The 18,026-nt window shown below is 37.1% G+C and overlaps 1 protein-coding gene across 1 annotated transcript; it reads left to right on the top strand.

Moving 5' to 3' along the window:
* Nucleotides 1-15,706: 15,706 nt before the first annotated feature.
* On the top strand, nt 15,707-17,761 carry LOC111747771 (26S proteasome regulatory subunit 10B-like). Its single transcript, XM_064268303.1, has 2 exons — nt 15,707-15,804; nt 16,898-17,761. The coding sequence occupies exons 1-2, from the start codon at nt 15,707-15,709 to the stop codon at nt 17,442-17,444; spliced, it is 645 nt and encodes a 214-aa protein (XP_064124373.1). The 3' UTR covers nt 17,445-17,761.
* Nucleotides 17,762-18,026: the final 265 nt, after the last annotated feature.

Below are 18,026 nucleotides of genomic sequence, written 5' to 3'. Positions count from 1 at the left end.
CATCATAAAAAAATAGCTTTGTTCATGTCTAGCTTATGCTTAAATGAGAAAAGCTTGCTCTCAGCACATGCACATTCTAAAATGCAGTGATGAAAATACTGTTTCCAGTATAATCTAAAATCCTGAGAATTCTCTAAGAATTATAACCAAAGAACCTGCTTTGGTTTGTATGAGACATTTTGAATTGAATTATCCTATGAGCAAATGGGTGGAAGAGTTATTGGGATAATTTGTTTGGCAGACTAAGGTTAAAACAACAAAAGATTATTTTAAATAATTCTACAGTTTTAATTAATATAATTTATCACTGGATACAATTAATGAACCCATGCTAATGTTTTGAGTAAAAACCACTTGAACATAGAGAAAATTGGAGACATTGTGCTTGAAATACTCTGTGTGAATATAAAATGTCGAGAATGTCTGATATACTTAGAGTGTAGCAAAAATGTCATTATGCCAAAAAGCAAAACAAAACAACAAACTGAAAACACTGCAAACACAAAAGCATTGTGCATAGTGTACAGATGTTCCATGACTTTCATATCTTTATTGGGACAGCAGTTGGATTTATCATTAGCTTCATGTGTGTTAGTTTCTTCTTAACTAAATAACAGCCTCCATGAAAACTGGAATCAAATCTAATAAAGGCATTTTTTTTTTTTTTAATTATTGAGTACAGCCTTTAATCTTTTCCCTATAATGCTTGATATATAAAGTATTATTAGGTACTGTTCCACCTTCAGCAAATGGAAAAAAAAAAAAAAAGCTGAACAATATTTGCAGTAACATTAAAAATAAGAAAGGGTTTAGAACTAATTTAGTTATCCTACTCAAGAATACTGCATGTGAGAAAAAAATTTCATTAATTTGTTAATTTATTTCATAAATATTGATTGAAAGTCAATTATGTTTTAAGCATAGATATCAAAATCATAAATACAGTTCACACTATATTTGTGGTTCATCTCAGTAAGTTGAGCAATTTAGAAATAAGTTGTGTTAATTTATGGATTCAAAACAAATTAAATTAATAATTGTACATTTATTTAATAATAATTCTACATACTATGCCCAAAGTAGCAAGAGATAACATTTTCTTTATACATATTTCATTTTATGAATATTCACTCTATTTTCCATTTTTAATGTTCAGAATTCTCCTTATGCTTCTTTTGGTATGACCAAATAAGCTCATGGTAGATCCAAACTTCTTACAGATGACTATAAACTTCGAACAAAATACCAAAAGCCAACTATAAAGCACTTGAAAGTAGGGGAAAACCTGGCGTATTCTGAGGGAACTTAGAGCTAGAGGAAGGGATTGGCATGGGATGAATTACTAATATTTGTGTTTTTAAATCTGAGGGCAGGCCGCAGTCAGTCACACACAGAGCAGGCAAATTTCCAACAGAAAATCTGCAGACTTTCTGGCCTGAAGAAACAGAGGATAATATTGGAACAAACAAGTTATTGGGAAATGCACACACAAAAAAATTGCCTTCAAGTTGATACAGACTCATAGCGACCCTATAGAACAGACTAGAACTGCCCCATAGAGTTTCCAAGTAGCACCTGGTGGATTCAAACTGCCAAGCTTTTGGTTAGCAGCTGTAGCACTTAACCACTATGCCACCAGGGTTTCCAGGAAATGCACAGGGGAGGGCAATTTCTGGAAGAGAGAGCCAGAGAGCGAGAGCACCAAGCTCTACATATACATTCTGCTCAAGTCTTTGACAGCCATGAAACACACAACTAAGGTAAAACTACATAAATTAAGACTTGAACTATGGTTCAAGATACAAAAATTGCAATTTAAATCTAATCAAATTTTATCTGTAAAAACAAAAATATCATTATTCAGGAAATTGTAAAAAAAAATCACAGTTGAAAGGAGGGAGAGAGGAAGGGAAGGAGGGAAGGAAGGAAGGAAGGAAAGAAAGAAAAAAAAAAAAAGAAAGGTGTCCAGATAGCAAAGGAGAAAAGGAAACTTATTCCATCCACAGATGACATAATCTTCTAAATAGAAAATCTTATGGAATCCACAACAAAACTATAAGACAGTAATGGATTGAATTGTGTCACCCAAAAATATGTGCCAACTTGATCAGGCCATGGAAAACCCTGATGGCATAGTGGTTAAGAGCTCCATTTTGTGATTTTCCTGTGTGTTATAAAACATAATCTCTGCCTGTAGTTAAGGAGGATTAGGGTGGGATGTAATACCCTTGCTTAGGTCACATCCCTGGTGCAATTAAAGGGAGTTTCCCTAGGGTGTGCCCTGTACCACCTTTTATTTTGCAAGAGATAAAAGAAAAGGGAAGCAAGTAGAGAGCTGGGGACCTCATACTACCAAGAAAGCAGTGCCAGGAGAAGAGCATGTCCCTCGGACCCAGGGTTCCTGTGCAGAGAAGCTCCTAGTCCAGGGGAAGATGGATGACAAGGATCTTCCTCTATAACCGACAGACAAAGCCTTCCCCTGGAGTTGACACCCTGAATTTGGGCTTCTAGCCTACTAGACTGTGAGTAAATAAATTTCTCCTTGTTAAAGCCATTCACTTGTGGTATTTCTTTATAGATGCACTAGATGACTAAGACAAAGACTTAAACAAATTCAATGATTTTGAAAGAAATAAGATTGATATACAAAATTTTATTGAATTACAGTATAAATTGACAATCTGTAAAAAAATATAAAAGAGAATTCCATTTACTATAGTATCAAAAAGAACAAAACACTTAGGTATAACAAAATCAGTGTAAGACTTGAACATTAAAAATTACAAAATATTATATTTAAAGAAGGCTTAAAGAAATGGAAAGAGAGCCCATCTTCATGGATCAGATACTTAATATTGTTAGGATGGCAAAAGTCCAAATAGTGATCTATATATTCAATGCAATAGCTATCAAAATCCCAGCTGCCTTTTTTTTTTTTCTGCAGAATTTGACAAGCTAATCCTAAAATACATATGTAAATACAAGGACTCATGATAGCCAAAACAATTTCGAAAATGGAGAAAAACATGGAGGAATTTCAATATTTGTGTTCAAAACTTAAAACAAACCTACAGAGATCAAGACAATGTGGTACTGGCATCAGGATGGACACACAGATTAATGAAATAAGATTGAGAGTCCTGAAGTAAACCCTTATGTTTATGTTCAGTTGACTTCTGACAAGGTTGACAGGCCCACTCTACGAGGAAAGAAATGTATTTTAAATAGATGTTCCTGGGACATCTGGATATTTACATACAAAAGAGTGAATTTGGAATATTACCTTGCACCATATACAAAAATTAAATCTAAATGGATCATCAGCCTAAATGAAGAAGCTAAAAATATAAAGCCCTTAGAATAAAACAGAGTTAAATCTTTGTGACTTACAATAAGGGAATGGTTTCCTAGCACAAGCAACAATAAGAACAACTGACCTAGATAAATAGAACTTCATCAAAATTCAAAACTTTTTTTTACTTCAAAGGACATTATGAAGAACACTATCAAGTTGAAAAGACAACTCACAGACTAAGAAGAAATATTTGCAAATCATATAGCTAATAAGGATCTAGTATCTAGAATACATACATAACTCTTAAACTCAAAACCAACCGACCAACCAACCAACTAAACACAAATAACCTAACTTAAAAACAACAAATGATTTGAATTGACATAGCTCCTAAGATGATATAGAAATATCCAATCATTACGTGAGAAGACGCTCAACATCATTTAAAAAACAAAGAACAAAAAATGTTGCCATCAAGCCTATTCATATCCATAGCAACCCTATAGGACAGAGTAGAACTGCCCCATAGGGTTTACAAGGAGTGGTGGTGGATTCGAACTGCTGAACTTTTGGTTATCAGCCGAACTCTTAACCACTGTGCCCCCATGGCTCCTTAACATCATTAGTTATTTGGAAATGCAAATGAAAATCACAATGAGGTACCACTTCATACCCACTAGGGTAGCTATAATAATAACAGTAATAATAATAAATAATAAGAGGACAATAATAAGTGTTGATTGGTTGCATGTGGAGAAATTGGAACCCTCATAAGTTGCTGGTGGAAATGTAAACTTCTGCGACTGCCATGGAAAACCAGGCAGTTACCGTAAATCCACCCAAACCAAACCTGTTGCCTTTGAGTGGATTCCAGGTATAGAGACCCTATAGGACAGGGAAGAGCTGCCCCACGGGGGCAGAGTAGAACTGCCCCATAGGGTTTCCAAAGATGTAAATCTTCACAGAAGCAGACTGCCACATCTTCCTTCCATGGAGTGGCTGGGTTTGAACCACTGACCTTTCGGCTAGCAGTCAAGCACTTAACCACTGTGCCACCAGCATTCATATATATATATATATATATATGTATATGTATATGTAGCTGAAATTTACAGCCTGTTGAAGATGCCTCTGGCCTCTCAGTCTCCGATCTTCAGGTTTTTCAACTGACCTACTACTAAGGTTCATTCTGTTGGTCGAGAATCCAGTACTGACAACAAAGTTTGTGGTTTCTTTTCCTGATGATTTTGGGTTTAATAAAGTTTGGGCCAAATAGACTTCATTCTTTTTTTAACATGTATTTGCTGTTTGGCACTTTTTATCAGTTACACCATGAGACACTAAGGATATTATGATAAATAACACACAAGTTCTGATCTCAAGGAAATTACAGATTAAATATAGAGGGGAGAGATGAAACACAGATGTCTTCTTCACAGTGGCGTTTTCATGACTCGATGATAATGGTTTTTGTTGTGTTTGGTTTGGTTAATGGTAGTTTTGCTACAGTAGAGAAGAGCTACTTCATCCTATGTCTTCTTTAGTGGTAATAATAGGGCAGTATGCTTCCTACTTTTAGAGGCAGGATTTTTCTTCGCTAAGATTGAAAAATATTTTTTCCAAATATGCAAGCATTTCTCAAAAAACATCAAAATAGAAGTAGAAGTTAAGAAGTTCTAGATTCCTGATTACCTCAGCCATAGTTGTAGTCCAGTCTTATCTATAGGTCTTGTTTAGAAACTTGGAATAATACGACAGATTTTAATAAAAATCCAGTAAACTCTCTAGGTCATTGCAGTTATTTATGATTTCAAGTTTTGCTCTTTTTCTTGCGGTCATTGTTCTAGCTCCAATGGGCAAAGTTAGGTCTAAAAGGTGCCTAACTGGGTAATTCAAAGATAATTTTTTTTTTTTAATGGCGCAAAAGTATCTGTAATGTTTAAGTCAAAGGATAACACCAGAATATGATCAAATTAGGTAATTATCCTCAAATCTAAATTTTTCTATAGGACAAAATCCATTGGTCTTTAATTAATAAATGATGTAAGTGTTGAAGAAAGGCATAGTTCATTCCAAAATTCTAATAATTTTTTACATTTTCATGGACTTCTGTAGCAGCTGCAATGATGCACTCAAGCATAACAATGACTGTGAGGATGTGCAGGACCAGGCCGTGTTTCCTTCTGCTGTTCATAGAGTCGGTTCCTCAACAGAACCTAACAATGACATAGTCTGTTAAGTGCTCTTTCCGTATATTCCCATTAAACCCATTGCTGTTGAGTCGGTTCTGACTCATAGGGAAACTTTAGGACAGAGTAGAACTGCCCCATAGAGTTTCCAAGGAGCACCTGGTGGATTTGAACCGCCGACCTTTTGGTTAGCAGCCATAGCACTTACCCACTACACCACCAGGGTTTCATTGCATATATTAACCTGTTTAATTCTCACAACAACTCTTATCTGAAGGTAACCAGCACTCAAGAAACAAAAAGGCACATTGAATTGGGCAAATTTGCTGCAAAGGACCTCTTTAAAGTGTTGAAAAGCAAAGATGTCATCCTGAAGACTAAGGTGTGCCTGACCCAGGTCATGGTATTTTCAATTGCATCATATGCATAGGAAAGCTGAGCATGAATAAGGAAGACCAAACAAGAATTGATGCCTTTGAATTGTGGAGTTGGTGAAGAATATTGAATATACCTTGGACTGTAAAAAAGAATGAACAGGTCTGTCTTGGAAGAAGCACAACCAGAATGCTCCTTAGAAGCAAGGATGGTGACACTGTGTCTTACATACTTTGGGCATGTTGTCAGGAGGGATCAGTCCCTAAAGAAGGACATCATGCTTGGTAATGTAGAGGGGTCAGTGGAAAAGAGGAAGACCCTCAATGAGATGGATTGACACAGTGGCTGCAACAATAGGCTCAAGCATATCAACGACTGTAAGCATGGTGCAAGGCCATGCAGTGTTTTGTTCTGTGGCACATGGGGTCGTTATTAGTTGGAACTGACTCAACACTGCTTAACAACGACAAGAACATTTTATTATTGGAGCCCTGGTGGTGCAGTGGTTGAGTGATAAGTCTGCTAACCAAAAGGTCAGCAGTTTAAATCCACCAGCTGCTCCTTGGAAACTCTATGGGGCATTTCTACTCTGTCATCTAGGGCTGCTATGGGTCAGAATTGACTTGATGGCAATGGGTTTTAATTTTATTATTGGTGGTCAGCCCATGAGAAAAACTATCCTCAGGTGTAGGCTGAAGTGATTCAAATCTTTATATTGTGCTTTGAAGAGCAGAGAATATCCTACCAGGCCGAGAGTGTCCCAACAACTAAGTAAGTTAGTACTATTCTAATATAAAAAAAACCAAACCCGTTGCCACTGAGTCAATTCTGACTCACGGCAACACTATAGGAGGGAGTAGAACTGCCCCACAGAGTTTCTAAGAAGCACCTGGTGGATCTGAACTGCTGACCTGTTGGTTAGCAGCCGTAGCACTTAACTACTACACCACCAGGGTTTCCAAAAAATCCCATTGCTATTGAGTCAATTTTGGCTCATAGTGACCCAATACCAAACCCAAACCAAACCCACTGCTGTCAAGTCAGTTCCGACTCATAGTGACCCTATAGAACAGAGTAGAACTGCCCCATAGAGTTTCCAAGGAGCGCCTGGCAGATTCAAACTGCTGACCTCTTGGTTAGCAGCTGTAGCACTTAACCACTACGCCACCAGAGACCCAACAGGTAACAGAAAATCCTCCCAGGTAAAAGTAAAGAAATTAGCCCCACAAATTACCATACATGGGTAATGGTGGATCTATTGGGTCAGAAAGTGAATGTTGGCGTCTTAGGTAAGTATAGGGGATGAGATTAGTGACAAGAAAGCTGCCTCAGCAACTTCACATTTTGTTATTGACTTAGAGATTATCACATGAAAAATAGTATAGTAGACAATTATATATTTCTATTCTGAAACTGTAATAGAAGAATTAAACTGACTGCTTTTACACCACAAAGTACATATATTCAAAATAAAAGTAGGAAGCATTAATTTTTAAAGCATTTGAAAGCTTATTCCTAATGATGCCACTGTATCAATTTTCTGAGGCATATTCTGTCATTTTTCTCTCGATCCTTTTGTCTCTTTGATATCCTGAGTATTTTTGAGTTAACGGTATCTTCAGCTCAGCTAAAGACAACATTCATAAATCTGAGTTTCTCCATGCATTTTATACCCCTTTTCTGTGACTGTTTTGGTTTTCTGTGATTGCGTTCTCTATATTTTGGTGTTCAAACATATGCTGCAACATATACAGTCTTTTGAAAAGAAAAATTAACTTGATTATGAATCAAAGACCTGGGATCAGGGCACTGCAGAGCTGGGAAGGATTCCAGCCAGACCTCTCATTTGGCACAATTGAAAGACCCAGGGTTAATCTTTCATGCTGCATCATGATTTATCATACTCAATTGATTAAAAAAAAAAAAAAAAAAAAAAAAAACTTTCCATTCTGTCTGTTTCTATAGGCCATAATTTCAGGCACAGGTTAACTGGATCTTCTGTTCACAAAGCTAAACTCCTAATTTTGGTTGGGCTGTAATTTCTTTTGGTGCTTTTTTAAGCCCATAGGGTTATGGTAGATCTCAGTACCTCAAGGTGCCTTAACTTAATGCAGCTCCTAGAGACTACTTGCCATTTCCTGCCACGTGGTCTTCTCCACGTCATGCTTGTTTGCTTATACAAGGCCAATAGAAAACCTGATGCTTCTTGTCTCTTATTTCTCAGCTGTCTTTCAAAAGGATCACCTGATTAGGTCAGCCTCACCCAGGTTTATCTATCTTTTGATTAACTCAAAATCAATAGACTAGGGACATCAGTTACATTTGCCAAATTATTTTATCTTTGTAGCCTTATCATGGGAATGATAATCTTCATATTCACAGGTTGTACACAGTCCAAGGGGAGGAATTATATAGGGCATGCATACCAGGACAAGAATCATGCCTTACACAAAGCCTATGGCCAAATTATTGTAAAGCTTCCCTGAGAAGCCAGCTTCATAATTTCTAGGTAGGTTTTTTATTTTTTGTCTGTTTTTTAATCTTTATTGAGGAATGATTCACATAAAATAAAATTCATCAATTTTAAGTGGATACCGTTACCGTTACTTTTTTAATTTAATTTTTAAATATTTATTGTGCTTTAAGCAAAATAGTCTCTCATACAAAAATTTATATACTCCTAGTTGTTCTCCCCCTACTGAGACAGCACACTCCTTTTCTCCACCCTCCATTTTTGGTCCATTTGCCTAGCTTCTGACCCCCTCTGCCCTCTCATCTCCCCTCCAGACAGGAGATGCCCGTATAGTCTCATATGTCTACTTGATCCAAGAAGCTCACTCTTCACCAGTATTGTTTTCTACCCCATACTCCAGTCCAATCCCTGTTTGAAGAGTTGGCTTTGGGAATGGTTCCTGTCTTGGCCTAACAGAAGGACTGGGGACCATGATCTCCAGGGTCCTTCTAGTCTCGGTCAGACCATTAAGTCTGGTCTTTTAACAACAATTTGAGGCCTGCATCCCGTGGTTCTCCTGCTCCCTCAGGGGTTCTCTGTTGTGTTCTCTGTCAGGACAGTCATCTGTTGTAGCCAGGCACCATCTAGTTCTGCTCTCAGGCTGGTGTAGCTTCTGGTTTATTTGGCCCCTTCTGTCTGTTGGGCTCATAATTACCTTGTTTCTTTGGTGTTCTTCATTCTTCTTTGCTCAAGGTGGGTTGAGACCCATTGATGCATCTTAGACGGTTGCTTGCTGGTGTTTAAGACCCCAGATGCCACTATCCAAAGTGCAGTGTGGAATGTTTTCTTATTAGATTTTACTACGCCAATTGACTTAGATGCCTCCTGAAACTATGGTCCCCAAACCCCCACCCCTGCTACACTGGCCTTCAAAGCATTCAGCTTATTCAGGAAATTTCTTTGCTTTTGGTTTAGTCCAGTTGTGCTGACCTCCCCTGTATTGTGTGTTGTCTTTCCCTTCATCTAAAATAGCTCTTATGTACTATCTCATTAGTGAAAACCCCTTTCCCTCCCTCCCTTCCTCCTCATTCTCATAACCATCAAAGAATATTTTCTTCTCTGTTTAAACTATTTTTTGAGTTCTTATAATAGTGGTCTTATACAGAATTGTTCTTTTGCAACTGACTAATTTCACTCAGCATAATTCCTTCCAGATTCCTACATGTTATGTAATGTTTCATAGATTCATCATTGTTCTTTATCGATGCATAGTATTCCATTGTGTGAATATACCATAATTTATTTATCCATTCATCCGTTGATGGGCACCTTGGTTCCTTCCATCTTTTTTGCTACTGTAAACAGTGCTGCAATAAACATGGGTGTGCATATATCTGTTTGTGTGAAGGCTCTTATTTCTCTAGAACATATTCCAAGGAGTGGGATTGCTGGATCATATGGTAATTCTATTTCTAGTTTATTAAGGAAGCACCAAATTGATTTCCAAAGTGGCTGTACCATTTTACATTCCCACTAGCAGTGTATAAGTGTTCCAGTCTTTCTACAACCTCTCCAACATTTATTATTTTGTGTTTTTTGGGTTAATGCCAGCCTCGTTGGAGTGAGATGGAATCTCATTGTAGTTGTGATTTGCATTTCTCTAATTTTTTTAATGGCTAATGATGGTGAGCATTTCCTCATGTATCTGTTAGCTACCTGAATGTCTTCTTTAGTGAAGTCTCTGTTCATATTCTTTGCCCATTTTTTAATTGGGTCATTTGTCTTTTTGCATTTGAGCTTTTGCAGTATCATGTAGATTTTAGAGATCAGATCCGGATCGGAAATGTCATAGCTAAAAACTTTTCCCAGTCTGTAGGTAATCTTTTAACTGTTTTGGTGAAGTCTTTGAATGAGCATAGGTGTTCGATTTTTAGGAGCTCCCAGTTATCTAGTTTTTTTCTGCATTGTTAGAAATGTTTTGTATACTTTTTATGCCATGTATCAGGGCTCCTAACATTGTCCCTATTTTTTCTTCCATGATCCTTATTGTTCTAGATTTTATATTTAGGTCCGTGATCCATTTTGAGGTAGTTTTTGTGCATGGTATGATGTATAGGTCTTGTTTCATTTTTTGCAGGTGGATATCCAGTTATACCACCCCCATTTATAAAAGACACTATCTTTTCCCCATTTAACAGGCATTGGGCCTTGTCAAATATCAGCTGCTCATATGAGGATAGATTTATGTCTGGATTCTCAATTCTGTTCCATTGGTCTATGTATGTGTTGTTGTATCAGTACCAGTCTGTTTTGACTACTGTGGTAGTATAATAGGTTCTAAAATCAAGTAGAGTGAGGCCTCACACTTTGTTCTTTTTCAATAGTGCTTTGCTTATCCAGGGCCTGTTTCCCTGCCATATGAATTTGGTGATTTGTTTCTCCATCTCATCAAAAAAATGCCATTGGAATTTGGATTGGAATTGCATTGTATCTATAGATTGCTTTTGTTAGAATAGACTTGTTTACAATGTTGAGTCTTCCTATCCACGGTAAGGTATGTTTTACCACTCATGTAGGTCTCTTTTTGTTTCTTGCAGTAATGTCCTGTAGATTTCTTTGTATAGGTCTTTTACATCTCTGGGAAGATTTATTCCTAAGTATTTCATCTTCTTGGGGGCTACTGTAAATGGTATTGATTTGGTGATTTCCTTTTCGATGTCCGTTTTGTTGGTGTAGAAGAACCCAACTGATTTTTGTATGTTTATCTTATATCCTGATACTCTGCTGAACTCTTAGTTTCAGTAGTTTTCTTGAGGATTTTTTAGGGGTTTCTGTGTATAAGATTATGTCATCTGCAAATAGAGACATTTTTACTTCTTCCTTACCAATCTTGATGCCCCTCATTTCTTTATCTAGCCTAATTGCTCAGGCTAGGACCTCCAGGACAATGTTGAATAAGAGTGGTGATAAAGGGCATCTTTGTTTGGTTCCAGACCTCATGGGGAATGCTTTCAGACTCTCTCCATTTAGGATGATGTTAGCTGTTGGCTTTGTATAAATGCCCTTTATTATGTTGAGGAATTTTCTTTCTATTCCTATTTTGCTGAGAGTTTTTAGCACGAATGGGTGTTGAACTTTGTCAAATGCCTTTGCTGTATCAAATTGATAAGATCATGTGAATCTTGTCTTTTGTTTTATTTTTATGATAGATTGTATTAATTGTTTTTCTAATGTCGAACCATCCCTGCATAGCTAGTATGAATCCCACTTGGTCATGGTGAATTATTTTTTTGATATTACTTTTTTTTCTTGTAATTCCCATTTTGTAATTCTGATTCCAACTCTTTGTGATCCCAAAGGACAGAGTAGAACTGCCCCATAGGGTTTCCAAGGAGTGCCTATTGGATTTGAACTGTTGACCTTTTGGTTAGCAGCCATTTCTCTTAAACACTATGCCACCAGGTTTTCCTTTGTAAATATAAGTAGGTGTTTAACCATATTATTTCCAAATATCTACTGTTGTTGTTAGGTGCCGTTTTGTTAGTTCCAGCTCATTGCGATCCTATGTACAACACAACAAAACACTGCTCTGCCCTGTGCCATCCTCACGATCATTGTTATGCTTGAGCCCATTGTTGTAGCCACTGTGTCAATCCATCTTATTGAAGGTCTTCATCTTTTTCGCTGACCCTCTACTTTACCAAGTGCGATGTCCTTCTCCATGGACTCGTCCCTCCTGATAACATGTGTAAATCAAGTGAGGTGAAGTCTAGACATCCTTATTTCTAATGAGCATTCTGGCTGTTCTTTTTCCAAGACAGATTTATTCCTTCTGGAAGTCCATGGTATATTCACTACTATTCATCAACACCATAATTTAAAGGTGTTGATTGTTCTTCCCTCTTCCTAATTCATTGTCCATCTTTCAAGTGCATACAAGGCAACTGAAAACACCATGGCTTAGGTCAGGTGCACCTTAGTCCTTAAAGTGAATCTTAGCTTTTTAACTCTTTAAAGAGGTCTTTTGCAGCATATTTACCCAGTGCAATAGTCCTTTGATTTCTTGACTGCTGCTTCCAAGGGCACTGATTGTGGATTCAAATAAAATGAAATCCTTGACAACTTCAATATTTTCTCCATTTTTCATGTTTGTTTAAGTCAGGAAAATATTTAGGCAATGGGTTGACTCCTTTGCATTAGATAGATTCTATTAGTCTCTAGACTAGCATAGATCAATGCCTATTGGGAAGACTAAAATTGCTGCAAGGCCTATAAATTAAAATATTAAGCTTTAACTTTCTCTGAGTTGGGTTAAAACTTATCCTTAATTCTTACCCATATTGCCATATTAGGATTTTATCAGGATAAGTAAATACTGATATCATTACAGTCCAAGAGAGTTCTGAGGCAGTTCCCTGGTGGATGATGTCCTACATTTTGGGAATTCTTACCTTTGGGGTTGTTTAATTTGAAGTGAGGATTTTCAGTAGGTGAAATCATAGGAATCCCAAAGATTGAAGCTTTTGCATATATCATAAATTTATGGTGTACCAAAATTGAAACTGAAAATTTTAACTTTTTTTTAGAAAACCATTCAGGTCTACCTCTTACCCTTTCTCTAACACTTTAGGCCTCTTCTACCTCTGGGCATAGTAGCTTTGGAAGAGATGAATTGAGAATCATGATATAAAGGTTAAAATATATTTGGAAATTTGAGAATTGATTGCTGTTTACAATTTATGGGATTTTCACATGAATCTATCTCAAGGAGGGCAATGAAATAGAGTGATTCTAGGATTTACGTAGACTAATTCATTTGATTAACCTCCCATGAGTTCTCAGTCTTAAATTAGGAGTTCTGGGTTCTGCCATAATCAGCTACATGCCATAATCATAACCATACTAAAAGTACTTTCTGAACATGGGCATCACCTGGGATTATGTTAGAAATACAAATTCTCAGGCCCCATGTTAGACTGAATGTATCAGTTCTGGATTTGAAAAGATCACCTATTTATATATAAACATACTAAATTTTGAGAATCAAAGACCCAAGTCTTTGTCCCTTTAAAAAACATGGACTAGGTTATTTATGCCTGATCATGTTGTTTTAGTTAATTGTCTTATTATTTCTCAGTAATTCTAAATTACAGTTGTAACTTCTCTGACCCATGAGTTAAGGAGTGTATGATTTTAAATTAAAATATGTAAATGATCATAATTGTCGATTACAGCTTTGCTCTTGGTCTGAGCATTGTGTTATGTGTTCATAGCTTGTGACGGCCATGACTGAGCTTTTTGTCCATGGCCTGACACAATCAGGTTTGGGTAAAAGGTATCAACGGATCAGAACTGTGCTAACACAGTTGTGGAAGAAGGGATCAATATGAAAGAAATGTACCTAAATCCTAGTCTCAGGCTACTTAGAAATTGATTTACTTTCTAATCTATGTAGGTGAAAAGATGTAAAAACTCTTGTGAAGCTGCGTAAAATAGATGATTCATTAATCAAACGTAAATATTGGAATGCCAACAGAGAATGTGACTTTATAGGTTAGGCCCAGTATCTTTATTTGCTAATGAACAAGCTTGTATTTGGGGTCTTTTAAACCACTTGGCCAAGGCCACAAAGGAAATTTGTGGACTAAAAAGAGGTGTAAATCTTAGAAGGGTTGATGATATATGTACACACATTAGACAGTTTCTTCTGTGGTTTCATATAAAGGAAATTAAGGAAGACTTCTGTATCCTCCAAAATATCCCTTGACATTCTAACCAAGGTCAGTGTCACAACTCAGAATTCACTCATTGTGTTTCGACAGAGGCTTCTTAACATTTAACTTTTAAATGCAAATATTCTTGGGGACTGTAACTTTTTAAAGGATTTTACTTCAGATGTCTGAGTCTTAATACATCTTAGCTAGGAAAAGGAAAAGAAGTTCAAATTGGGAAAATGATGCAATCGTGAAAGGTGAAATACAGTGGATAAAATGGCACAAGTTTCATGTGGTACTTGGCACAGGCTGTGCTCTGGAGTCAGGGAGCTGGTGCAGGTTAGCTCACGTGGTGCATCTTGTATGTTTTCCACACTAAAGCAGTGCTTTATTAAGCGTTTTATCTGGGCTTCCCTATCTCCCTTCCCTAGAAATCACATTGGGCCCTTGGGCATTTTATAGAAATAAAATAGCCCTTCTTTTGCTCAGAGACATGGAGTGCAAAGCAGAAATCTTCAGGAGACTTTTCCTCACTGTTTTTTTACAGCAGTACCTAGGACCATCAGGTTGAAAATGATGCACAGGGAGATTTATATCATCTATTGCACGACATACCATTCTTGAGTTTTTATTTCTTGGTCAATATTCCCCTGCCTAATCAATAATTTTTGATGTCTGTCTTCTCAGAAATCAATACCTGCTTCTTAAACCTATTTTTAAAAACAGCCCTGAGAGGTTACTTGGCACACACAGGGCCATAGGTGAGTCATTCGCCAAGCCCTACCTAAAAAAACCTAGAACTATGACTTAGTACCCCATATTTGCCAATAAAAAAGTACTTCCTCTCAAAGAAAATACAACTTACTGTTTATGGGGACTTCTGCAACCTGGCTTTTTCTTAAACCTGTATCAGAATTATTATGAAATTTATTTGGGTGTTATAAACTCCTCAATCCTTAGAGAAACAGAAAATGGTTTATTTTATTGAGGCATTGAACATAAGTGAAGAAAGTAACCTATTTTCTGTTGTTTAAAACAGGAAATTCTCATGGAATTGGCTTGTAACTGGGGCTTGGCATGTGTTCCTACTAGTTCAAGAATACTTACCGAATGTTTGACTGTATAGTCCTGAATCTGCATACTTTCAATCAGGAGACTACTTCAAATATTAGAATCAAATTTAGAATAAGAAAGATAAAAGTCCTATTGGGATGTCTAAGGTTGGTAGGAGGATTGCAAGTACAGCTGCATATTTCTGCTTGATAGTAGTTTGGCTTTTTATTCTCAGTGGTGATTCTGTTCTTGTTTTGTGTAAAACGTTAATGGTCAGGTTCCGATTCAATGGGTCTTAAAAAAGAGTCAAAATTCTGTATTTGTAACAAGCTCTCAGGAGGTCGCCGTGAGTCGAAATCGAGTCGATGGCAATGGGTTTCGTTTGGTTTTTGGTTTGCTCAGGTGGTGCCCTGTTCTGAAATAGCATTAACTTGAAGCTTGTTACAAGATGGTTCTCAACTCATCTATATGCTTGAAGTGACTGGAAATATTTTAAAAAATACCAATTGGAATCTGAGGGCGGGACCCAGACTTTAACATTTTTTAAAGCTTTAAGGAGATGTTAATTGTCTGTGACAGTTGGAAATCATTTGTATTTGAAGTTCAATCATTCTTCAAAACCTAAGCTATGTCTCCTCCTTATCTGCCTTTCCTTGGTAAAGTCTTCCCTGTTGACTCCATTCTTCACTTCACCCCTACTTTCCTGTATCTACAACACTTTCTGATGTAAGTCACAAGACGTATCTTTATTTTTATGCACTCACTACTTATTTCAATGTAGTAGCTGTGTGTCCCCAAATAAAACACTCTGGGAATGTAAGGTCTTGAGTACCTCTGCAATAAGTGTAGAGTGTTTCATTATTACTTGAACAGACTGAGTTCGTATTTACAAAAAAAAAAAAAATTTAAATCCATTAGCAGTAAGTAATATTTGAAAAATAGTTTAGAAATTGCTTTTACTCTTTCTCATTTTTGTTTCATAGCAACCTTATCTGTTACCAGTTGCCATGGAGTCAGCTTGGATGCTGTGACATGGTGAACAGGTTTTGCCTGTGAGAAGGCCATGGGTTTGGGAAACAAAAAGGTGAAATGTGTATTAAATTGCATTCCCCCTAAATATGTTTTGGACCCTCATTTCTATACCTGTGAATGTAATATAATATAATGTAATCTCCTTCCCTAATGCAATCTAATGTTATGTGAGTGAGGCCATATTGAGGCTTACAGACTCTGGGCACCATTACCAACCCATCTCCCCTTTTAACTCCAGATGATTTGTAGACATTCGGCCAACTTCCTGCCCAAGGTAAGAAAAACCAGAGGCTGGGGTCCCAGAGCATAGAGCCAGTTAAGACCAGATCTGGCCAGCCTGACATACGCAGAGTCATCAACACATCCTCTGGATGATCCTTGAACTTTTTTCCTACTCAATAGAACCTAATTGTAGTGGCCCAAGATTGAGGAAAGACTTTCAGAAGTAAGTAGTCTGAGCCTAAGATCCGGCTCGAGGGACCCCCCAGGCTCAGATGATGGAACGGCCCCTGGAACATATTTTTGGGCCAGATCAATCAACAACCTTGCTCCTTCCTGCTAGGACCCTTCCTCAGTTTTTCCCCCTAATAAAAGCCGTTTCAGCTATTGTTCAAGGAGCCATCTTGGCCATGAAAGTCTTGGTGTGCTCCTTTGCTTGGCCAACCAAATAAAGCTGCTTCTTTTGCTTTCACCCGTTTCATGTCTCCTGTAGCCACACCGAGCAAAATCTGAGATCCCTGGTAACAATATCTGTGTAAGATATGTCTTAAATTGACTCATTTCTGAGTTATAAAAAGAGAAGTTTACATCAACCATGTATCATTTTTATGGATGAAGTAGACGTTATTGGTGGTCGTCGTTTTTCTGGGGGTACTTCAGCTGATAGAGAGATTCAGAGAACCTTAATGGAGTTACTGAATCAAATGGATGGATTTGATACTCTGCGTAGAGTTAAAATGATCATGGCTACAAATAGACCAGAAACACTGGATCCTGCTTTGCTGCGTCCAGGAAGATCAGATAGGGAAATACACATTGATTTACCAAATGAACAAGCAAGATTAGATATATTGAAAATCCATGCAGGTCCCATTACAAAACATGGTGAAATAGATTATGAAGCAATTGTGAAGCTTTCAGATGGCTTCAATGGTGCAGACATGAGAAACGTTTGCACTGAAGCAGGTATGTTTGCAATTCGTGCTGATCATGATTTTGTAGTACAGGAGGACTTCATGAAAGCAGTTAGAAACGTGGCTGGTTCTAAGAAGCTAGTGTCTAAACTGGACTACAAACCTGTATCATTTACTGTAAGATTTTTGATGACTGCATGACAGACATTGGCTTAATGTAAAAATAAAGTTAAGGAAAATAATGTATGTATTGGTAATGAACTCATTAAAAGTGTATAAATAAAAAAATGTATGAATAACATCATTAAAATTAGTAATTCTGCTTTTAAGATTGGTACAGAAGAAATTTCTATGTTAATGTTGCATTTATTACAGCAGAAGCTAAAAAGGAAGAGTGTGTTGAAGCTTTTCATATTTGCTGTGTATTTTGTAAAACATTGAAAGAAATGGTTTGGGATAGTAGTACAAGAGAATGTTTCTTATGACTTATTTTATATCATTTGTTTTCTTCATCCCAAAAAGTTGAATAAAATCTGTTTAATTCGGAAAAAAAAAAAAAAAGAGAGAAGTTTAGACACGAAAACAAGAAAGCACAAGCAGGGCAAGATAGATGCTGCATGAATACCAACAAAGAAGCCAAGATACACCAGGGCTACAGAGGCTGAGACAAGGACCTTTCCCAGGGTGAACAGAGAAAGCCTTCCTCTGGAGTCTGTGCCCTGAATTCCAACTTCTAGGAGCCTAAACTTTCTGTTTCAGCAGCACTAGGAAACTAAGGCAGAC

The sequence above is a fragment of the Loxodonta africana genome, chromosome 15 (assembly GCF_030014295.1).
Source record: "Loxodonta africana isolate mLoxAfr1 chromosome 15, mLoxAfr1.hap2, whole genome shotgun sequence".
Lineage (NCBI taxonomy): Eukaryota > Metazoa > Chordata > Mammalia > Proboscidea > Elephantidae > Loxodonta > Loxodonta africana.
Note: the sequence above shows the minus strand (reverse complement) of the source record. Positions and strands in the feature narration are given on the sequence as shown.